Consider the following 24,347-nt stretch of genomic DNA (forward strand, 5'->3'; position numbering starts at 1 on the left):
TCCTACTGTTTGAGCTTCTGGAGTTCCAGGCATGTTTCACCATGCCCCCAGATTCCTGACTGGGCTTGAGCATGGGGTAGATACCCTTGTAGTCTGAGGACTGAGAAGTGGAGCTCAGCACCTAAGTAACATGTCTGCTCATTCTAGCTACTTAGGTTTGAGCTCAGAGTTAAATGTTGCAGACACCTAGAAAAACTAAGAGTCACTGCATTAATATGACCTCTCCAGTCTTAAATGTAACTCTTCAGTTTCCTGGCTTTCCCTCCCTCCCTCCGTCCCTCCCTCCCTCCCTCCCTCCCTCCTTCCCTCCCTCCCTCCCTCCTTATCCTCTCTTTCTGTTTCTTTATTTTTTTCTCTCTCTTTTCTTTTCTTTAAGATAGGGTCTTTCTGTGTGACCATGGCTGACCTGGAATGCTCTGTGAAGACCAGGCTAGCCTGGAATTTGTAGGAGATGTACCTGCCTCTGCTTCCCTGGTACTGGAATTAAAGGCATGAATCACCATGCCTGGCTGTAGATTCATTTTAGTTATGAGTCTGGGTGTATGGATGTGGATGTCGGTGCCCACAGAGGCTGCAGGATCTCTGGAGTTGGAGTCACGAGTAGGGTGAGCTACCTGAGAAGGGCCCTGAGAAATGAACTCTGGACTTGTGCTCTGCTCTGGAAGAGAGCAGTATGTGCTTCTAACCACGGAGTCATCTTGCCAGCCCATCTTCCCTCCTACAGTTAGTGCCTTACATGTTTTAGTTAGATGGCACAGTTGATAGAGGGTTTTACTTTCTACTCCAGTCTTAGGTCAACCCAGCAAATCCTGGGCCCCTTGGGCCTGCATCCTGTTCTGAGGAATGTCCTCTCCAACTCCTTCCTGCTAGGCTTTTCTCCAGCTCTACCTTGGCCCTGACTTGAAAATGAAGGCTAAACATTTTTATTTCTTTTCCCTTCAGTGGAGAGAAGCAGGTTTCAGGAAATGCTGTCCTTGTTGGGACTGGAGACATACCAGGCACAGAAGCTCACCCTCCAGGACTCCCTGCAGATCAGTTTTGACAGCATGAAGAACTGGGCTCCTCAGGTTCCCAAGGACCTTCCCTGGCATTTCCTCAGGAAGCTGCAGGCCCTTAATTCTGAAGCCAGGAACACCACTATGGTGCTGGATATGCCTCCAGATGCCTGGCCTGCAGAGAAAGAGAGCCAGATGGAGGAGGAGATGATCTACTGGGACCCGGCTGAGGACATGGCTGCAGACGACATCTACTCCTTCTCTGAGCTGCCCATGCCCGACACACCTGTGAACCCCCTGGACCTTCTCTGTGCCCTCCTGCTATCTTCAGACACCTTTCTGCAGCAGGAGGTCCTACTCAAGATGTCCCTCTGCCAGTTCGCACTCCCGCTTGTATTGCCTGATTCAGAAAACCACTACCACACTTTTCTCCTCTGGGCCCTGCGGGGCGTTGTGCGGACGTGCTGTTTCCAGCCCCCACGGGGCCTTGGAAGTTTTCGAGAAGATAGCGTGGTCCTGTCCAGGGTGCCCACCTTTGCCTTCGTGCGCATGGATGTCAGCAGCAACTCCAAGTCCCAGCTGCTCAATGCCATCCTCAGCCCAGCTCGCCGGCAGTGGGACTGCTTCTGGCATCGGGACCTCAATTTAGGCACCAATTCTCGAGAGATTGCGGATGGGTTGGTAGAAATTTCCTGGTTTTTCCCCAGTGGTAAGGAGGACCTGGATGTTTTCCCAGAGCCTATGGCCTTTCTGAACTTGAGAGGTGACATTGGGTCTCACTGGCTGCAGTTCAAGCTCTTGACAGAAGTCTCCTCTGCTGTGTTTATTCTGACTGACAACATCAGTAAGAAGGAATACAAACTGCTGTACTCCATGAAGGAGTCAACCACAAAGTACTACTTCATTCTGAGCCCCTACCGAGGGAAACGGAACACAAACCTGCGCTTCCTCAACAGGCTGATTCCCGTGTTGAAGATAGACCACTCTCATGTCCTCGTGAAGGTCAGCAGCACCGACAACGAGGGCTTTGTGAGGCGGATCCGAGCGATTATCTGCAGTGTGGCGCGCTCTCCCTGCAGGAGGCTGTCTGTGGAGGACATGGCACACGCGGCACGGAAGTTAGGCCTCAGAATTGACGAGGACTTGGAGGAGTGTCAGAAGGCGAAGGAGCGGATGGAGAAGATTATCAGGAAGATCAAGGATGTGGATGCCTACAAGAGAGACGAGCTGAGGCTGCAGGGAGACCCTGCAAGGAAGGCAGCCCAAGTCGAAAGGGAGTTCTGCCAGCTCCAGTGGGTCTCGGAACCCCCAGAGAAGCACCGGGCTGAGCTGAGACGTCGGGTCCTGGAGCTCCGCGTGCAGCAGAATGGCCAGGAGCCCACCTCAGGGGTACAGGAGTTCATTCTGGGGATAAGCAGCCCCTCCCTGGGTGAGAGGCAGTACTTCCTGAGGTGGATGGAGTGGGGGTTAGCTCGACTAGGCTCGCCACGGCCAAGACAGCCTCCAGAGACGCTTCTCACCCTGAGACCAAAACTTGGTGGGGCCTCAGACTTGAATGAGCCCTACTGGCCTGAGCCCTTGGGAGTGGAGCACTTCCTGCGGGAGATGGGGCAGTTCTATGAGGCCGAGAGCTGCCTGGTGGAGGCAGGGAGGCTGCCTGCTGGCCAGAGGCGCTTTGCCCACTTCCCAGGCCTGGCTGTGGAACTGCTGCTGGGTGGGCTGCCGCTGGAGCTGGTCGATGGGGCCACCCTGAGCATCCCTGTTCGCTGGGTCACTGGGCTTCTCAAGGAGCTGCATGTCCGCCTAGACAGGAGATCTCGACTAGTGGTTCTCTCTGCGCTGGGGGTGCCAGGCACAGGGAAATCTACACTCCTTAACACCATGTTTGGCCTGCGGTTTGCCACAGGGAGGAGTTGCAGTCCCCGGGGATCCTTCATGCAGCTCCTCCCTGTAGCTGAGGGCTTCAGCCAGGACTTGGGCTGTGACCAGATCCTGGTCATAGACTCTGGGGGTTTGATCAGTGGGGCCTTGCCCTCTGCTGGAGACAGGTTCGAACTGGAGGCTTCCTTGGCCACGCTGCTAATGGGGCTAAGCAATGTCACTGTGGTCAGTTTAGCTGAAATGAAGGACATTCCACCAGCTATTCTTCATGCTTTTCTAAGGCTAGAAAAAACAGGGCACATGCCCAACTATCAGTTTGTCTACCAGAACCTTCATGACCTCTCTGTCCCTAGCCCCAAGCCAAGAGACAGGAGGCAGCTCCTGGATCCGCCCAGCGACCTGGGCAGGGCTGCTACCCACATGGAGAAGCAGGGTAGCAGCTTCCGGACACTGGCAGGCCTGGCCGAGAGGCAGCATGTCTGGCACATCCCAGCCCTGTGGCATGGAGCACCCCCCATGGCCGCTGTGAGCCTGGGCTACAGTGAGGCCATCTTTGAATTGAAGAGATGCCTGCTAGAAAACATCAGGAATGGCTTGTCCAACCAAAACCAAAACATTCAGCAGCTCATCGAGCTGGTGCGGAGGCTGTGAATGTCATGAGGGTAGGGCCTCCTGCTGTGGCCTGTTGGGCCAGCAGCCAGCAAGGCTGTGTTTGGCACCCGAGGGTTGGCTGGTGCTTGCTGCACCTGAGAAGGAAGACAGGAGTTAAGGGCCTCTTCACAGTGTTAAGAAGCAGTCTCAGACTGGCTCAGAAATATTGAGAATAGAGGCCCAGTGTGGGGTGATCCAAGCAGTGGCGTTCTCTGTCCCTAACCCATGTCGAGGCTCCTGGGAGTTGGCCCAACTTTGGGTAGCTGTTCCTTCACTGGTCCCTGGAATTAGGGAACAGCTCCCTTAGTCACAGCAGGTGCTGGCAGACAGGGATGTTGCGGTTGTTCTGAAGAAGCAAAAGAGGCTTTGCTTCCATTCAGTCCACCGGTCCTTTGTGGACCAGCCTTCAAGGTTTCGGTGATGTGGCACCGAAGTGTAAGGCACTGCCATGGCACTGAGCTTACGTACTGGTGTGTGAAGCGCTCCCTGACCCTTGCCCAGGAAGTGTTCGTCAGTCACCCTTTTGTGCTCCAGCACTTTGTCACACTTTCTCCTCAACACTTCATGGCACATTGTCACTTGTGTGTTTACTGTCTGCCCCTCGACTGTGAGCTGCTTGAGGGCAGGACCTAAGCACCATACAGCTCTGGGTCTCTAGGACCTGGCACACATAGGCGCTTAATAAATGTTTGTTGAACTAATGAATTGAATGAATGCTCCAATGATAGTAGCGTGTAGGTTTTGCCTCTTTGTGCCTTCCTTGTCCTTGTGCTCAGGACAACCTTTCCCTGAGGAGGGGTCTGGGAGCAGGCTGTTGCCTGGGGATAATGCCATCATAGTAACTTTTCAGCACTTTAGTCCCTGCCCCATGTGCGGTTGACAGTAGGAAGTCCCAGACTGCCGTCCCTGCATGGCAGACATGAGTAGAGAGGACCTGCTTGCTGTGCATTTAATCCTTCCCCAGCATTCTGACCTCTCTCCTCAGCAAAGTAGCCACCCTGTGAGGGACGGCCTGGAGCTCGTCCTCTCTGATTCTTCAGCTGGAAAATCAGCCGTTACCCCACTGAGTTTCAGAGCCCCACTCCCCTACAACTCAGGCCTAAGAGCTTCTGCTTAACTGTGCCTTGCTGCGGAGGCTTTGGGATTTCTTTTGCTTGTTTATTGTCAGAAGTCAGGCAGTGGCCTGAGAGCCTCCCCTGTGTCTTGTCCCTTGATCCGGTGGTGGGTCTGGACATGTGGGCAGAGGGAAGCGGTCCTGAACCGTGGCACACTGCTATCAGACCCAGTTAGGAAAAGGGGACTCTGGCTCTCAGACCTCCAAACTTTGACCTGCCCAGAGCATTAAGATGACCGTACTGTGCTGATTCAGTTGGAAGTAACAAACCTTTCTTTACCTTAAGATTCACGTCTGCCAGCTGGGCGTGGTGGTGCACACTTTTAATCCCAATACTTAGGAGGCAGAAGCAGGTGGATCTCTGTGAGTTTGAGGCTAGCCTGGTCTACAGAGCTAGTTCTAGGACAGCCAGGGCTACAAAAAAACAAACAAAATCCAACCAGTAAGTAACAATAAAAACAACAAAAACACCCTCTCCCTTTTCCTACCAGATCTACAGAAACTTCCCTGGCACCTTCCCGCACTGCAGAAATTTCACCCAGCGTTCCTAGCACCAAATTTACACTGAAGCACAAGAAATAGCTCTCAGAATTGTTGCGGGCAGAGGGCCTGTGCGGTAGCTCACAGGGCACAGGCACTTGCGGCAAAGCATGGCAACTTGGATTCAATCCCCAGAACACACGTAAAACTGGAGGAGAGAACCCTCCATAAAGTCCCCTGACCTCCACACGTCATGCCATGCCATGCCACCCTCCCCGGTATGCACATCACACATGCTAATAATAAAGCTAGGGTATCCACCTTCAGAGTCACACTCTTTCTTTTCTTTCTTTTTTCGAGACAGGGTTTCTCTGTAACTTTGGAGCCTGTCCTGGAACTAGCTCTTGTAGACCAGGCTGGCCTCAAACTCACAGAGATGCGCCTGCCTCTGCCTCCCGAGTGCTGGGATTAAAGGTGTGTGTCACCACTGCCGAGTCAAGAGTCCCACACTTAGAAGTTCAAAATTGTTGAATTTCAACCAGTATCCTTAAAGATGGTGTCATATTGTTCCTAAAATCTGAGACAAGGAAGTCAGGATTGATGACAGCTGAGAAAGATTCTTTAGCTGGGGTTACTGGTGCGTAGTGTTTGAGAGACAAGGATTTTCAAAGCCCAGGGTCAGTCTGGGTTATACAGCAAGACCCCCATCTCCAAGAATATAAAGGTGTATACAGCAAGACCCCCCATCTTCAGGAACATAAAAGGTGTGTTTTACATGAAGTCTGTCCATAGCCTAGAAATAAAATTCAATCTGGATTCCTAAGATTTATATATATGCAGAGAGTTTTTAGTTTTATAACTTTGATTAGAGTTTCAAAGGGACAGGGTATGGGGGTTACATATCTGTATTCTGAGCATTTGGGAAACTGAGGGAAGAGAATGGTTCAAGACCAGCTTGCGTACATGGTGAGATCCTATCTAAAAATACCTCGACCACTCAAGAGGCAGAGGCAGGTAGATCCCTGTAAGTTCAAGGTCAGTCTGGTCTACATAGTGAGCTCTGGACCCTGTCTCAAAACAAACCAAAAGGCTAAATAACATTAAACGTCTTAATAAAGTTACTCCATCTATCATCAGGACCCAGCTGCTTTATGTGTCAAACCTGGACAACAAATTAGTCTTGGTGAGGCATTCAGGGGGCTCCCCTGCAAACAGGACATGTTAGAACTCTGTGATGTTAGCTAAGCCAAGAGAGACCATCGGAACAGAAGAGGTCAGCCTGAGCTGGCTGACTTCAGGAAGTCACTTGCCCGCTCCTCATGCCTATTTGAAGGGCTAACATTTCTAGCCCAAGACCTAGGAGAGGTTTTCAGGACTGCTTGCTCTTGACAGTCAAACTTCAGCTGGACCCCGAGTAATTTCCCGGACTTGGGCAGCGGGCTGTTCAGCCTTCCTAAGTGCCCTTCGCTCAGATGTCAGGGGAGAGCATTCTCGGGGCCCTGGAGCTGAAGTTAGGTGTGGTTGTGGTGTGTGCTAAACCGTGCCTCCACAGGAAGAATGAGGTAGGAGGCTGCACAGGCTTCCTGTGCTGCTGCTTTCTGCTTTAGCTTGTGGGCTTCAGTGGTTGACTTCTCAGGAAAAGTGCCGGGTTCTTGTTTACTGACTGGGTAAGAGGAGTTACCAGGAAGCAGGTTTACAAAGTGAGTGTCAGACCCTCTGAATTGATTTCACTAAGTGGTAAAGAACACCCAAGGCTGGATTGCATGGTTTGGGAGGCCAAGGCGAAATGACCATGAACTAGAGACCAGATAGGGCTCCACGGGAAAGTGAGAAAGACACCTTTCTAAACTCTCGTGACGCCTTGTATTCTTGGCTGGACTGTTGCTCGTGCAGAAAGTCATCCCACAGCTCAGCCTTTGAACACTGTTGCTTATGCAGGGACAGACAGATCATTTTTAAGACATCTGGACTGCAGCTAGGGTCTTCCTCCACCCGGTGGACTGGGCAGAAAAGTGCCATGGTCTTTCCCTCAGAAAGGTCTGCAGATAGCGGTTTGGGGCATCCTCCCCAAAAGATGAGTTAAGACACTAGTTCATGGGCTGGAGAGATGGCTCTGTGGTCAGGAGTGCTTGCTGCTGCAGAGAATTCGGGTTCTGTTCCAGCACTTACATGGTGGCTCATAAGTGATGCCCTTTTCTGGCCTCCCACGCAGCACCAGGCACAAATACATACATGCAGGCAATAATCACACACATAATCATCATCATCATCCCAAACTAGTTCACAACTCCACTGCAAACTGTAATCTCTGAGGGGATTTCAAAAGGAACATGCACCTGCTTTCTCACGGAGATGAGGCTGGTTGGGCTCTGTCTTCTGAGCGCATAGGCTACTGGTTGTCATGCGAAGAACAAGAACTCATATCAGAAAGCAATGCACCCTTCCAGTGTGGCCTTGAGCCTGGAGGGGTATTGTGGCCATTCATGTGGGGATTGCTCCTAACTGAAGCTGCTCCCTACCCAGCAGCCACTTACCTAGCCCCAAAGGCTGGGGTCACCCCCTCATACTAGCATGGTTCTGAATTTTCACCGTACCAAAAGTGAACTCCAGATACGTCAAGAGCGCAGGTTCTGAACAAGGCCTGCACCTGGCTACTATGTGAGTCTGGAGCCTCTACCGTCTCATTTGTAAAGCTTGGAGATACTTCAGCATGATGTCTGGGACGACAGAGTGCATTAACACAAGTGCATGCTGTAGAAGAAATATCTCCCTTAGAAAGTCCCCGCCTGGAGTGGGGAGATGGCTCAGTGGTTAAGTGCACTTTCTTCTCTCCCAGAGGCCCTGCACTCATAGCGTCCATACCAGGCAGCTCACAAGTCCCTAGCTCCAGGGGACCCTACACGCTCTTCTGGCTTTCACGGCACCTGCACACACTGGACATAGACTCACAGACAGCACACACAAATGTTAAAAATGAAATTTCCACTGGTTGGGCTGGGGAAATGGCCCAGGAGGTAAAGTGTTGGCTGTGCATGAGGATCAGAACTGGGAGACCTAAAATCCTCAGAAAAGCTTGTCATCCCACTGCTTAAGGGAGGGAGGCGGGCCTGGCTTGGTGATGCATGATGCAGAGGCAGATTGCTTCTGTAGGCCAGTTAGAGCTTCACATCTCATACAACAACAAGACAAAAGGGAAAGACAGGAGCCCTGGAGCAAGCCGCCAGGCTAGACTAGCTGAATTGGTGAGGTCTGCAGAGGCTCTGTGGGAGCCCGGGCTTCAGTTAATACAGTGAGGGGTGATGGAGGAAGCCTCCCCAGCATGCTTCTGTCTCTAATAGAACACACTTAACTGCTTGGACGGGAGCCGACAGACTGGTCGCTCTGCCTCTGCCTCGCGGTCATCGAGGACACTAACCATCTATTTCCCACCCCGGAGGGCCAATCCTTTTCCCTCAGAAAACACCGGTGTGCGAACCCCACCAGTTGACCCAGGCATATCCCAAACAGCCAAATGTGGTTAGTTTCACACAGTTGAGGCGGACAGAACCAATTCCAGCTGCCAGTCATTAAATGCTCTCTTCTGTGTACACAATAGCCTTGAACTCAAAGCAGTCCTGCTTCAGCCTCCCAAGTGCTGGGATTATAGGAGTAAGCCATCATGCCTGACTATTAAAAACCTTCCTCATCCTAACAGCTCAAAGAAGTGGTTATTTTTTAAATTTTTATATATGTGTGCATGTGTGTGCGTGCTAACTCAAGGGGCATGTGGAGCTTTGTGGGGGAGTGTCTTAGTTTCTGTTCTATTACTGTGAAGAGACACCATGACCAAGGCAACTTACAAAAGAAAGCACTTAATTGGGGGCTGGCTTACAGTTTCAGAGGCATTTATCGTCATGGTGATGGCAACACACAGGCAGATAGGTACAGACACTGTGCTGGAGAAGTAGCTAAGAACTTACATCTGATCCCCAAGTTGCAGGCTGGGGTGGGAGCTAGTTGTGCTTTTGAAACCTCTAAGCCCACTCCTAAGTGACACAATGAGGCCACACCTTTTAATTCTTCCCCAACAATTCCACTCCCTGGTGATTGGAGCCTAATGGGGCCATTCTCATTCATACCGCCACAGGGAGGTCCTCTGGTCCTTCTACCTTTACAAGGGCTCTGGGGATAGAACTCAGGGCAGCAGGTTTGGGCAGCAAGTGCCTTATCAGCTGAGCCATGTCACTAGCCCTTATGGGTGAGACGTTCCATTTCTACATAATGGAACCCAGGGTGAACTGTACAAATGTAACATGTTTGCCTCTTGGCGAGTGCAAAGTCAAAATAAATATAGCCAAGATATAAGAGTAGAGAAAGATTTATTATTACCTGTGGCCAGACAAGGTGGTACACACCTCAGAGGGCAGAGGCAAGAGGATCAAGGAGCTCAAAGTTAGCTTCTGGTACACATTGAGTTCCAGACAAGTATGGGCTACAGGAGACCATGTCTTGAAAAACATTGCCTACCTGCAAGAGGCAAGGTAGCAACAGAGTTATTTCCAAAGCAGTGCCCTTCCTGAACAGGGAAGGAGTGAGGATTTTACCCAGAGAACCTGTACATGTTGTTATAGGAGTTGGCTTAATCGTAAGTACTATCAGGGGAGTGCATTCCTGATCATGCTCTTTTAGTTGAGTTTTGAGACAGGGTCTTTCTATGTAGCTCTGGTGGCCTGGAACTCCATATGTAGACCCACCTTGAACTCGTTACGATCCATCTGCTTCTGCCTTGCAAGTCGTAAGATTAAAAGTGCTCATGACCAGTCCCATTTTAAAGTCCTGGTTTAAGAAGGAAAAACAGTAGACATGTATTTGGGTATGGTTAGCCAAAAGTCATGGCGCATAAGCTTAAAAATGTAAAGTTTTGGATAAGAGAGATTCATGCACGCTTGGTCCGTTTCCTGAGCATTTATCTGAAATAAAGGAAAGGGTGCCTTTTTTTCTTTTTTTTCTTATTTTAGACAGGATTTCTCTCTGTAGATCAGACTGACCTCCAGCTCAGAGATTTGCTGGCTTCTGCCTCTTGAGTGCTGGGATTAAAGGCATATACCACTAAGCCTTGCCGGAAGGATGCCTTCAAGGTGCTGTTTAAAAGGAGTTCGCTTCTGAAGGCGCCTGCCATTCTTAGTAGAATTTGTTATATAATGAGAGCGAGACAGCAGAGTCCATCCATGTACTTTAGAACAGTGAGTTCTAAAATAAAATATCCACGGTGCTCCCCTGCTCCCCGCACCTTTAATAATTTCTGAATACTAATTACATCTGCACCGCTCTAGCTTGAGCATTAGCTGGCCCTGTCACATTCTCATAAATCTGCTTGCCCTTTAAAAACTGTCTTCCTTGTCTGGCTCTGCCGCTGAGACGCACCCTCAATACAATGCCTCTCTTTCCCCTCACTTTAAAAGATTAGGAATCAGCCCAGCAACCTCTTCTCTGGGATCTGAGCAGGCGAAGGCCAACGACTGTATTCCCAGGCCAAGGGAGGCTGATGCTGGGGTTTGCAGGCAAAAACGCTGGCTAGGGTGGGAGCACGGAAGGGCTGGCGCGAAGCCTTGCCTACCACCTGCTCCTTGAGGGTAAAAAAATCTCATGTTTTATATCATCAAATTCTCGCCTTTAAAATCCAACAGACTAGCGGGCGGCACCCCGACCCGCCCACACCACGCCTCGCTCCGCTCCCTGCCCGGGTTCCTCCTATTGGTTCTTGCCCCGCGGCGCCTCCTTCCCGCGGCTGCGCGTTGGCGCGTACCGCTCTGCGCCCGTCCAACATGGCGTCGTCCGCGTCCGTCCGCGGCCTGGGACGGCGGGTGAGTGGGCAGCGGGTGAGTGGGCAGCGAGTGGGTGGGCTGGAGAGCTGGGGGCGCCGCCCGGTGTCCGCTCACTCTCGGTCTCTCCGCAGGTACTGGCGTGCAGCTGGGAGCTGCCTTGCGCCTGGCGCGCCCTGCACACCTCGGCGGTCTGCGCCAAGGTGAGTGCAGCGGGCCGCCCCGCCGGCTGGGGGTCTGAGGGAGGAGGAGGAGGCCGGCTGCCCCGTGACCGCCCCTTTGCTCCTAGAACCGGGCGGCGCGAGTCCGTGTGGCCAAGGGGGACAAGCCGGTGAGCTACGAGGAGGCGCACGCCCCGCACCACATTGCGCACCGAAAGGGCTGGCTGTCGCTGCACACAGGTGAGGGCACCCGGTCTGACTGAAACGGTGGCACGGGTGACATTTTAACCTGTTCTTTAAGGCCTTTAAAGATCCGAATTTTTGGGTGATGGCGAACCCCTTTAATACCAGCGCTCCGGATCACTCGGGATTAGCCAGGGTTACGTAGTGTGACCTTGTCGCAAGAAAAAATAAAGTTAAATAAAAGTAAAAGACATCGAGTTATGGGCCTGGAAAAGTGAATAAGATTAGTAAAGTGCAGTGTCGCTCGCGCATAAGGACCCGCCCGGCTCCTCAATGTAAAACTGGTGGGCCTGTGACTACAGCTCAGGGCTGTGAGGATGATGGCGACAGGCCGACCTTGGGGTAACTAGCCAGCCGGTCTCGAAAGAGCTGTTGTCTTGCCAAAAATATAAGAAACAAATAAGTAAATGGAAACAGAGAACTCGTTGGCAGTAATCCCTAGTTTCCTTCATACGGCCATCGAGGAGCACACCTGCACGCATTACAGTGTGACCCACAGATTAGGATGCGTTCCTTGTTCGGTGAGAGTTAAGGTCTCCATTGAGCTTATACAAAAGCTTGCCAGAGAAGGCAGTATCTGCATGCCTACAAACAAGATTCGACATTACTTAGAGAGATGTGAAAGAACTCAGAGGCGAAGATTAGTGGAGTCTGCGCAGAATCCTAGACCTGGGAAGAGAGCCCTAATAATGCAAAGCACAGACTGCGCAGACGTATCACACTCGGTCTTTGTTACACACCCGTGTTTGCAGACGGCTGTTTGCTCACCCTCTCCTGCTTTTTATTTTTCTTAATGCATTTCCATTTCTGTATGCATTGTGTGTGTGTGTGATTTGTCACAGTCAATTCTCTCCTACCATATGGGTCCCAGGGATCGTTGTCTGCAGAACCATCTTTGTGAGTCTGGCGGTGCGCCTCAGGCTGCCTGGAGCTCGCAGTGCTGTGCGTACAGGTGTGCACCCTATCACCAGCCGAGTATTTATTTTTTAGATACTGGAGTTTCAACTCCCAGTCCTTGTGTGTGTGTGTGTGTGTTTAATAATCTGTATGTATGGTGTTCATGTGTAAAGTGTCTAACCTGTGTTTGTACATGTGAGTGCAGGTGTACGTTATGACTCTGCATGTATGTGAAAGTCAAGACATCTCAGACCAGTGCTTACCTTCATGTGTTTGAGACAGGTTTCTTTGTTGTCAACAGCTGTGTGTACCAGGCTAGTTCGCATGTTTCTGTGGATTCTCCTGCCTCTGCCCTCCATCTCACAGTAGGAACATGGGGATGACAGCTGCTGGTGCCACTGTTAAGGCAACCTATGTGTGAGTTCTGGGGATCTGAGCTCAGGTCCTCACAGTAGTGCAGTCGTCTATACCCCTGCTGAGCTGTCTGCCTGGCTCAGATTAAAATTCATCCGTAACCCCAAAGTCATTCAGGGTCATTCAGGGGAGTGGCAGAGCAAGGCTCACACATGGGTTCCCAGCTGAGGTAGAACAAGCTTAGGTGGTCAATGTGTCATTTTGGTCTGGAGCCATATTTCAACCATTACTGTACCCTATACTGGGGTATGACACTTTGACCCTGAAATGCTGTCTCATGTTCCTGTGAGCTCAAGATAACTGACATGCTTTATGGAGAAAATGTTTATTAGATAAACTTTTTACTTAGGCCTGGGTTATTAGAGCTCAATATTAGTGAGTCAACCATATATGTATTAGCAGTGCCTTTAAATAGAAGGACACATAAAATTAGTTATGTATTAATCTGTTGATAGAGGCTTGTACAAAGCTTGCTGTGAATGACCACTGGGCAGTGGCTCAGAACTCACTAGCTCAGTGCGTAATGGTGTAGATAGAACATAACTGTAGTGAACTAATGAGGATTTGTTTTGTTCAGCATGTGCTCTCATCTTGAATTAACATTCAATAGGATGCACATGTAAAATACAGTTTCTTGGGCTCAATGCCTAGCCCCGTCCATCCCATAAAACATGTAAGATACACCTTTGAGTCCCTGAGGTCGGAGTCTTTGAAACTATACTGCATGGCTGCCGGTACCCAGGTGCTGAGAGCTGCCGTGACTATACACAGCAGATGACAGCTAGTATTTAACAAGTCGACCCACCAGATGTATAACTCCCTGTTGGGGAGCCTCACCTGGTGAAGTCCATGGGGTCACTGGCTGTGGAAACTGGTTGCTCCTGTCTGCAATTTTTCTCATGTTTCACTTCATTTCTTCCCTAAGCACTGTTGTGTTTTCCCAGTGCTTGTGTGTTTTTCTCATCTATATATTCCATCTATTGGGCGTACATACAGCTGTGGATGGTCAGGAAGATGATTTCTGCTTAATCTGTGTAATTCTGACCAATAGAAATAATATTAGGATATTTTGCATTACTCAGGCTGACATAGGAGTCTCAGTCACAAAGATAACGTTTTACATAGACAGCTAACTTTAGACTCTGGAACAAATTCATAGCAGGCTTGTTGCCCCTAGAGACAAATGCACGAGGTCATTTCCCCTGGCATTTTGCTGATTCAGGGTCAGAGCTTGAAGCAACTTTAGTAGCCAGCTCCCTGCAGCAATGGACTTTCTGCACGTATTTCCTATGACTCAAGGTCCAGCTAATTACCTGTTACTGTTAAGTCTTGAATTCCAGTGTCATTTTTTTGTCTGGGAAAGAGCTATGTGAATGACCAAGCGTTACTCACTGGCCAGTCAATGTGACTTCTCTAGCCTAAGAGAAACTACGTGACTTACCATGTGTTCTGAGAATGGGTCAGGCCCCAAAAATGTAACATAATTGTCCAGAGTTTGACAGAGCTGAGGAAGGGTTTAGAGAAAGAGAGAGAGATGGAGGGATATAGAGCTAATTGGAGAAGCTGCCGTGTAGAGCAATGGCAGGGTGTCTGTCTTCTGTCTGCTGTGGTTTGTACTCCAGCCTTCTGGGCAATTCTCCTGTCTCTACCTGTCACGTTGCTGTAAGACTGCTGGGCTTGCAGATGTGTGCGATTGCATCTGGCGTTTTTTGTGGGGAGGTGTGGACTAATGAGTTTAATGGATTACTTCATGGATGAGCGCACAGGGACTCAAAGGCAGCAACAGCACTGAAAGTGCATCTGGCTTCTTAAGGTGTGCTTTGGGGCTTGAACTCTGGTTGTTAGACTTTCACAGCAAGCGTTTTTCCCTGCTGAGCCATCTTGGTATCCTTGGGCTTTGAATTTTAAGATGTTAGTCTTCCTCCCTCAGAAGAAAAGGGAAATGGCTGGGGCAAGGATAGAACTGAGTGTCCAGACCTGTTGAATGTCAGGTCTGGTGGATCTGCACCTGGCTGACTCTTCTATTGCATCCTCTTCAGGTAACCTGGATGGAGAAGATCACGCTGCAGAGAGAACAGTGGAAGATGTTTTCCTTCGAAAATTCATGCTGGGCACCTTTCCAGGCTGCCTGGCTGACCAGATCGTTCTGAAGCGCCGTGCCAACCAAGTGGACATCTGTGCCCTTGTCTTGAGGCAGCTGCCGGCACACAAATTCTACTTTCTCGTGGGCTACAGTGAGACTCTGTTGTCACACTTTTACAAGTGTCCTGTGCGACTCCACCTTCAAACTGTGCCCTCCAAGGTTGTGTACAAGTACATATAAAAGGTGCGATCTCTTGAATCGGGCTGGAACCTGCAAAGATCCAGAGAAGTGACATAGATCTCGGGATGGCGGCATCAGCTCCAAGCTGCTGTTGAATAAAGACCCTCTCTGTCTCTTTTAAAGATTTTACTTTTAGTTATATGTGGGTTGGTGTGTCTGTGTGTTCATTTGAGTGGAAAACATTGGATGTCCCAGGAGCTGGAATCACATGACTGAGCTGCTCAGCGTGGGTGCTCTGTTGGGGTCTACACTGGGCTAGAGACTGCCTGGAGGTCTTGATGTTGGGATGTAGGTGTTTTGTCCCTCAGCCAGGGTGGTGCCAGAGCCTGGGGGCCTGTAGTGTAGGAATTGGTACTTGGCACTTCCCACCTAGATATGTGGTCAGATGCTGCATTTGCCATTCCGTGGTGAACTTCACTGAGAGGGAGCCTGAGATACCTGGGCTCTGGTCCTGTCAGATGTCCTATCTTCTGCTTCCCTGAGTGAGAGGTGTGAAGAGCTGTGTTGCTGGTAGCTCTTCTGACCCAGCTTTTGATTCCTGTCATCTCTGTTTATTTTGGTCTTCAATCTTCTCCGTGGGACTGGAACTCTGACCCAACTGGTCTGGACCAGTGCTGAGAACTGACCTGGGTCCTCTGCAGTAGTTCTTAGCTGACAAAGGAGCCATCTCTGTTGCTGTCTTTAGTGGGAGCGTGAGTGAGGGTCTCGGAGGCGCACAGGGTTTGCAGGGAACTTGAGGTGATGGGATATACTTCATAGACATCCTTGTGCAGGAGCTTGACCTAAAGGGCCACTTACAGATTTCTACAGTGGGGGCGAAACCTCCAAACCCTTAAAATACCTAAAAGGCTCTAGTTCTGGATCCTTTTTCTTTTGGGCCTTAAGGAAACTGTAAGTTCTGGGTAAGTCTACTAAATGTTAAGTCAAATATTAAATAGGTGTGCTTCCAATATGAGTTGATGTCAACTATGTCCTGGGGAATGGGACCCCGTGCACTGACAATAGGTGACAGTAACCTACAGGGTTATGTACTAGCCTGAAGGCACATTTAATTTGTAATTTTATTATTTTAATTAACTTTTATGTGCATTGGTGTGAAGGTATCAGATCCTCCAGAACTGGAGTTACAGTTGTGAGCTGTCATGTGGTTGCTGGGAATTGAACCTGGGGTCCTCTGGAAGAACATCCAATGCTCTTAACCTCTGAGGCATCTCTTCAGCCCCTAATTTTTGAGACAGAATTTCAACTCTATAGTCCTGGCTGGCCTTGAACCAACAGGTCCTGCCTCTGCCTCACCTAGCACTGGGATTAAAGGTGTGTGCCACCACACCTGGCTCTGGGATGCCCTTACTCCCACCGTCTATCTCAAGCATCATTCCCTCCTGGAGAAGAGGAAATGTGTCCATTGCATCTACCTTCTAGATGCTGAGTAACTTGGGATAGAATTGCTAGAAGGGAGATGAGAAAAGCAGGTCTTGCTTGGGTGGGAGTGAATGAGAGCTTTCCAGCCACTCGGTCACTCAAAGCTCCAAGACGCGCTCACAGATCTGTACTCCAAGGGCCAATAAAAGCTGGGGAGATGCAGAGGTGAGAGGGAGCTTCAGGCTGTTGGGTCTTGTCCAGGTTTTTCTGAAAGTCAGAGTGAACAGATACACTGAAGGAAATGTGACCATACGGATGTGTCCTTATTTGTTTTCACCAAAGGAAAGAAATTTCTCCCGTTAATTTTCCTGAAAGCCGTCACAGTGTGCTTGTCCCAGATACATTCCAGTGCTCACAAACTACAAAGTGTATTCAATTTTCAAATATTGAAGCTTTTCTAGAGATACATTTGTTATAAATTGTGTCTTCCAAAGGTATTTTGAAGGCTAGGCAGTGGTGGCTCACCCCTTCAATCCCAGCACTTGGGAGGCAGGAGCAGGCAGATCTCTGAGTTCGAGGCCAGCCCAGTCTACAGAGTCAGTTCCAGTACAGCCAGGGCTACACAGAAAAACCCTGTCTCAATTTTTTTTTTTCTTTCTGAGAGAGGGTCTTTAGATAACCCTAGTCAGTAGGGAGGACGCTTCCTGGTCAGTATCAACTTGATTTCTCCACATCCTCTGACCAAAGCTTGTCGAAAGAAATACTTTAAAATTTTTCTCTTACCCCCACTTCCTCCTCTACCCCCTTCTACTCTCCTCCCATAACCAACCCTCTCTTATATGATAGACTTATGCAAGGAGGTTTATTTATTTAGAGACAGGACCTTGTTTTCAGCTGAGGCTTGCCTGGAAAGACTTGAGACCCTCCTGCCTCCACCTTCTGAGCTGTGTGCCTGGTTTACAGGCATGTGCTACTTACTAGCCTCCCCCCTCCCTCTCTCCGTGTGTGTGTGTGTGTGTGTGTGTGTGTGTGTGTTGGGGGGCTCATGTGGAGGTCAGAGGACAGCTTACAGGAATCTTCTTTTACCGTGGGTTCTGGCACAAGCTCCACCCACAGAGCACTCCACTCTTACTTTCTAGACTGCATTTATTTAACCAGTGTTTACACGTGTGTAGACAATATTCAGTTTCAAAGACAAGGCAGCACCTGCTTGGTGAGATCATGAGCTAGTTGTATTTGTTACATAGCAAGAGGATAATGAAATTGAAGCTTGCGGGTGTGGCCCTGAACGATTTTCTACACCAGGTGCTTTTCTGAGGCTCTGCTCAAGGTTTCTTTTCTACTGTTGACTAAACACCATGACTGAGGAAAGCTTAGCGTCTGATTTTGTAAAACTTTAAGACAATTCTGAACCCTCTCAGCCTCCGTGCCTTAGTGCTTCCCCTCCTCCCCTGGGAACCAAGGACCTAACAGCTACACATGCACGTATGTTCTCCAGAAATTGGGGCAAGATAACCTTTAAGATGTTGACTTAGTTCCTGAACAATTACCCAGACACGTATGTTTTGATTCAGTCCCTGGGAAATGGGGTCAAAATGACCTCCTACCTCATCTGATCTGGCAACAGCTCTCCAGCCAATTATTGGTAATAGCCCTTTCGAATAAGCCAATCATAATGGTCAGTGAACAACCCCCCCCCCCCCCTTGCTTCTCCTTTAAAAGTAGCCTGTACCAGCTATTCGAGGTCTCTCGGCTTCCTGAATGCTGGGAGACCCTGTCATGACAGAATTAATAAAATCCTCATGCTTTTTCATCGGCTGTGGTGTGAGAGGTGGTCTCTGGGGGCGACTCCTCCTCGGTGTTTGGATGCTAGGGTCCAACAATTTGACTTGTGGTTTCAGAGGGTTAGAGATCATGGTGGCAGACTGCAGGAACAGCTGAGAGCGCAAGTCTTGATCCACAACCACAAGGGACACACATAAGAGAGAGAGAGAGAGAGAGAGAGAGAGAGAGAGAGAGAGAGGTGCAGTGGGGATGAAGTTATTCTGGGATGAGGGGAATGAGTGATTTGAAACCTCAAAGCCCCTCCCACACCCCCTCCCACAAGGCCATATCATCATATCACCGAATCCTTCTCAGTTTTACCAACTGGGGACCAAGTATTCAAACATGAACTTGGTTGTCTAGAGCTGGAATTTAAAGAGCCTGGATATCACTGCCTTCTTAGGAAAATATCATCCAAATGATGGCAAGAGATACTTTATTTTAAAAATGAGCAAAAAGAGGCGTGTCAGAAACATCACCTGACTTCAAGTTACAGTGCAGAGCCATGGTAAGAAACAAAAGAAAAAAAACCAGCATGATAATGGCACAGAAACAGACATGTAGACCAGTGGAATAGAAACCAGATGTTAGCCCACAGCAATACAGCTGTGTGAGTCTCAACAAAAGCGCCCAAAACACACACTTTGTAAAGAGGCAGCAAGCGTGCTGGGAACAGTGAAGACATAAAGACTAAGATGACATCTCTATGGTCCACACTATGCAAAAAGCATCTCAAAGCGGAACAGATATTAGTGTAAGATTGGAACAGTGGGAAGGTTTCAGTGTAGAGGGATAGGCAATCTCTTCTGTATAGGATTTGAGGAGCTCAGGGCATTGCGAGAATTATCAAACCGGATTGTGTAAAATTTAAAAGCCCCCACACACAGTGAGGGAAAGCGATTGTACAGAATGGGAGAAATACTTCCCAGATATTCAACAGAAGATTGAGACACAGTGCATATAAATAGCTCAAAATCTTAATGCCCCCAAAACCAAACATTCCAATAAACACATGCACAAAACAAGCAGAAACCTTTCAGGTGAGGGCGTAGAAACTGCCAGCAAATACAGGAAGAAATGTCCTCTCTTCTCAGCCACCAGGGAAACACAAATCAGAGCTACATGGAGAATCCATCTCTCTCCATTCAGAAAGGCTAGCATTAATAAAACAAGTAACAAGCAACTATAAAGGTATTTGCTGGTGAGGAAGTAGGAAAAATATCCCTTCTACATACCGGGGAATGTAAAGTACTTTGTTTGCTATGCAAATTAGTATGGCATACCCCTGTATATTTTATTATATTATATAGCATACAATCATACATTACATTATATAATAATAACCAGGGCTGGAGATATGGTTCAGTGGTTAAGAGCATTGGCTGCTCTTGCAGAGGACACAGTTTCAATTCCCAGTACTAAAGGTAGCTCACAGCCAGTTGCAAGGGATCTAATGCCTTCTTATTCCCTCTGTAGGCACTGAACGCGCGCGCGCACACACACACACACACACACACACACACACACACACACGCTTTACAAACATACGCACAGCAAAGCACCAATACTCATATAAATAACTAAATGAATATGAAATACATAAACAAATGTAGAACGATTGGCAGTGCAGCCGTGCCTCTTCAGGGTGTGTACTAACATGAATAAAAACTGATGATACAGTACTTGCTTGCGTCTGTCCACAGTGGCACCAATCACAGGACACAAGATACAGAATCCATCCAGGCACCTATCAACAGGTTCATTGGCAACAAAATACTATGTATGAGCATGATAAAAGTTTCCAGAAATAAAAATAAAATCATGGTGCTATTTATTTATGCAGGAAAATAGAAAAAAAAATAGACTGCAATCATGCTGTGTAACAATGAGGGCCAGGCTTGTTTGGGTTTCTGTCCGGCCCGGTCCCCCAGCCGTTTAGTCCCAGAGAAAATCACACAGAGAGTCTGCATTACTTATAAACTGATTGGCCCAGGCTTCTTATTAGCTCTTGTAGCTTATATTAACCCATTGTTAGCCACATGGCTCGGTACCTTTCTCAGCAGGGCAGCTCACATTCTGCTTCTTTGGTGGTCTGGGCTGGAATGCGAAGGGAGCTTCCTGCTTCCCAGAATACTCCTGTACTCTTTGCTCCATCTCCTTTCTGGTTTTCCCACCTATATTTTCTGCCTGGCCAATCAGTATTTATTTAAAACATGATTGACAGAACACATACAACAATCCCACACCACTCCCCCCCTTTTTTTAAACAAAGGAAAATATCCATAGTCCATTTTTTGGGAATGTGGACATAGTATTCGAGGCTACTTCCTGCTGGTTGGGGTGCTGATAATCTTATGGGGACCTAAAGAAAATTTAGAGTTATGATCAAGTCCTGACTGGAGTATCCTGTGAGGCTTGATCATCTCAGGCAGCATCTTGAATCTAGGCCATCCACTCCTATCAGAGATTTCTCAGGTGGTCTTCCTTGATTAAACCTGATTTTTCTTAACTCAGAATGGATTCACAGCCTCTCATTTCCTGTGGAAACAAAAGCAAAATTTCTTCTCCAAAGTAACATACCTTTTGACTTCAATTTTGAAGTCAAGGTATTTTCAAAATACCCATCTTTGATTAATTCAGCAGCATTTATAAACAAATATCTTTTAGCAGCTGTTGCTCCTTCCTCAGCATTCAAAGAGAGCACAATAACATACAGTATTAAGATTCTCTGTGTGTTTTCCACCTTTATGCGGCTTTATTTTAACCTCTATTTCTTTTATTTTTACTTTTTCTGTTTGATACAGGTTCTCTGCACATCTTTGACTGTCCTCGATCCTCCTATCTCTGCCTCCCAGGTGTTGGGATTAAAGGTATGTACCACCACATCCAACAACTCTCTTTCTTTCTTTTTTAAGAACTTTAACCTTTTTCTTTTCTCTCCCAAGCCAGCATATATTTTTAACACACAGTAAACCATTTAGAGATTTTTTCTTTGAATCTCTCTTTATTGTATATTTCTCTTTTTCTGACTACATGAGTCTTTAATTTGCTAAGCAGTATGGAGAGGATTAAAGCTGTGGCTTTGACGGCTGGATCCAGCCTATTCTTTAGCTTTCTGTGATTCTAGCCTCATGACGGAAATACTAGCTGTAGCCATGTTTATCACCACAACTCTATGGCGTTTCAAGGTCCCTGCCAGCAAGCAAACTGCAGTAGTGCACTCAGAAACCACACTCAAATGCTTCCTAGTCAGACTGCCTGCCTGAAAGAGTCAGAGTTTGCCCTGGCAGGACAGCCCAGAAAGCCGGCATTTTAAAACAGCACAGCTTTTTTTTTTCCTGCTTTGGCTGGAAACCAAAAAGCATGAGTTCAGCTTTTCATCAACACTGTTTAAGGGTTTCATGGCAGGAAGTGTTTTGTAGCTAAAGCTGAGTCAGGAAACCTCTCTTAAATGAGAGTGCTTGCTTGCCTCTAGCAAGCAGAGCAGACCCAAGAAATTGCTGCTACCAAGAAAGCATGCTTTACTCTATTCTTTCCCAAGCTTTCTCAGGCTTTCTGTGGATGCAGTTATCCACGTGGGTGCCATTATTGTTACATTGCTAAGTGAAATAAACTACCCCAACAGAGGTATGTGTTACAGGTTGTATTCCAAGTGTGAAATTTAGCTGCATGTGTGTGTTTGAATGTGTGTGTGTAGGACAGTAAAATAACAGAGGACTGTGTGTGTGTGTGTGTGTGTGTGTGTGTGTGTGTGTAGGACAGTGAGGTAAGGATGCAGAAGGGGAAAAGGACGAGGAGGTATGTAGAGGTTAACACAGGGGTGGATATTGTCTGAGTGTCAAAGTTGCATGGATGTTGATCATGTCACTCTAGACCTCAGTTGTTTGTACAATTATAGAGAGAATTCAAATATACTCTAACTCAACTATCCAAATTGCACTATGTCAACAATGAATTTGTACAGCAATGACTGCAAAATAAGATAAAGTCACAGTACCATAATATAGCAATTGATGATATACTTGTATTTAAAGAAACTGAAAAACGAACTTAAAAAGAATTTAGTTTCTTTAATGTTATGTATATTTTCCTACTTCATATAATACATTTATATCATTTTCATTTAAATTAAAACACATGTGGTTGCATGCTTGGTTGTGAATCATTCTCTCTGATTGGGATGTCAACCCTTTTGTGCTGCTGGAAAACTGAAAGTGTCATGAATCACAGCCAATTTAAATTACATAGAAGCCAACACAAAGCATCATGCATTACTATGCTAATTAGAGGCAGTGATATTCACTTCCTTGAATCAAATTTTACTGGAAGTTATATCATTGTCAGGGTCTGGTGCTAGCCTGGACCATAAATTATTTCTCTCTGGACCAGACCCCAACATAAACTATCTCTCTTATTAATTAACTATCTCTTAGTAAATAAACTATCTTATCTATTTTCCACCTGATTTGAATTTATGAATAAAGTTAACATTTCTTTAAATATTTTTAAATTGTTTAATTATTTTATTGCATATGCATGTTTGTCTGCATGTGTGTACACACATGCATGAAGATGCCTGTCGAGACCAGAAGCGGGTGATACGTGCCTGGGAGCTGGAGTTACAGGTGATTGTAAACCACCTGATATGAGTGCTGGGATCCTCTGACAAAGCAGCAAATGCTTTTTGAAAAAGCATATTTTATGTATTATTTAAATTTTTTTCATAAAATATATTTTGATAACATTCTTTCCCCTTTTCTAATTGCTCTCAGATCTTATCCTTCCTCCCAAACCATGCAATTTCATCTTTTCTCAAAAAATCCCCAAACAAAAAACACAATAAAAAGCAAACCAAAACAATAAAAAAGCACACACACACACGCACACACACACACACACACACACGAACACTCACACAAACCCAGAAATTTGTTTTGTATTGGCCCATGTGTCATAAACTTGCTGCTTACACATGTATGTACACTCAACACAATTAAGATACCAACCTTTAGCTCTATATAAATGTGTATCAGTGACTTGATTCATATGATCTAGTGGGAATGTGATGGCTAAAGGAAAGGCGCTCTCTGCTAGGCATCTGTCTTTGGTACCCAGCAGCCATCCATCTCTGACTTAGTCCTCGGAAGATAAGTTCCAGCAACATTGACTCAGTGACCTCCACCCAAATGTCCAGTCATGACCATCTACTTGCTATAATATAACCAACTGCTTTTTTTGTTTTGTAAATTTCTTACACAGATATTCAAAAATTGTTTTGAGTCACCGTAGCCACTTAAACTTGGCAGAACAGACTAACTTTTGCTTGCTTGAAGGTCTTGTGGTTTTAAAAAAGGTTTAAAAAACCTTTCCAAATACCCCTCCTTCATGACATGCTTTAAGGCTGTCATCTTGCTAGCAGCTAATCAGTAAGTCTTTTAACAATAATTTGACTGAGTCTACAGTTTTCCCAGGGGTCACAAACTCCACAGTAATACTGTCATGAAGCTGCTCATTACAAGGGACTCGGGACAAGCTTTCCGTCAGAATGCTTGGCCAACCTCTGTCCTCCTGGAGAGGTTGTGGACCGGCCACCTCCAGCCTCTCTAGTCCCATGAGACTGCAGACTTCAGAATGTATCTCCCTCCCCAAGCAACTCGTGTCTTAAAAGGAGTCACATGATTGAACAGAATTGTCATGTAGACAGTGCCTTAAGGGTAAAAATGCCACTGCACACAACTATAGATTTAAAATTATCTTAAAAAAACATTTCTAGAGAGTTTCTGAACTAACCGGGGACTAACAAGTGAGAGAGACAACAGGAAGGTAACACTGTGCCTTCTGGAGGGAAGGGGACCACTGACAACATTCTTGAACATGGGGCCGGAGAGATGGCTCCACAGTTAAGATCACATTACTGCTCTTCCTGTGGACCTGAGTTCAATTCTCACCACCCACATCTCAGGTTCACAACCGACTGAACTCCAGCTCAGGGGGATCTGACCTCTGGCCTCTGTGAGTACCTGCGCTCATGTGCTCTTACCACACGTGCACACATAATTAACAAAATTAATTAAAAAGTCTGGATGATGCCATGAAATGTTTGTTTTAGGAATTTTTATTCCTTTATTTTAATTTTTATGCATATGGGTGTTTTGTCTGCATGTACGTTTGTGTACAGTGTGCATGGAGTGCCCTGGGATG

The 24,347-nt window shown here is 47.4% G+C and overlaps 2 protein-coding genes across 5 annotated transcripts in view; both read left to right on the forward strand.

Moving 5' to 3' along the window:
• Positions 1-8,877, forward strand: part of LOC121459246 (up-regulator of cell proliferation) — a 35,901-nt gene extending 27,024 nt beyond the window's left edge. For 3 of the 4 annotated variants that reach the window (XM_041668789.1, XM_041668786.1, XM_041668785.1), the window contains exon 6: positions 943-8,876. In XM_041668789.1, coding sequence (XP_041524723.1) covers positions 943-3,527 — 2,585 coding nt within the window. In that variant the 3' untranslated portion in view covers positions 3,528-8,876. Of the gene's footprint in view, positions 1-942 lie in introns of all 4 variants that reach the window. The other variant, XM_041668788.1, reaches the window with a different exon arrangement.
• Positions 8,878-10,872: 1,995 nt separating this feature from the next.
• On the forward strand, positions 10,873-15,106 carry Mrps24 (mitochondrial ribosomal protein S24). Its single transcript, XM_041668790.1, has 4 exons — positions 10,873-10,964; positions 11,057-11,125; positions 11,212-11,323; positions 14,677-15,106. The coding sequence occupies exons 1-4, from the start codon at positions 10,926-10,928 to the stop codon at positions 14,958-14,960; spliced, it is 504 nt and encodes a 167-aa protein (XP_041524724.1). The 5' UTR covers positions 10,873-10,925; the 3' UTR covers positions 14,961-15,106.
• The last annotated feature ends 9,241 nt before the right edge of the window (positions 15,107-24,347 follow it).

This window comes from Microtus oregoni, unplaced genomic scaffold (genome assembly GCF_018167655.1).
Source record: "Microtus oregoni isolate MIOR12 unplaced genomic scaffold, Mior012 000019F_ref0000042, whole genome shotgun sequence".
In the NCBI taxonomy this organism is placed as follows: Eukaryota; Metazoa; Chordata; class Mammalia; order Rodentia; family Cricetidae; genus Microtus; species Microtus oregoni.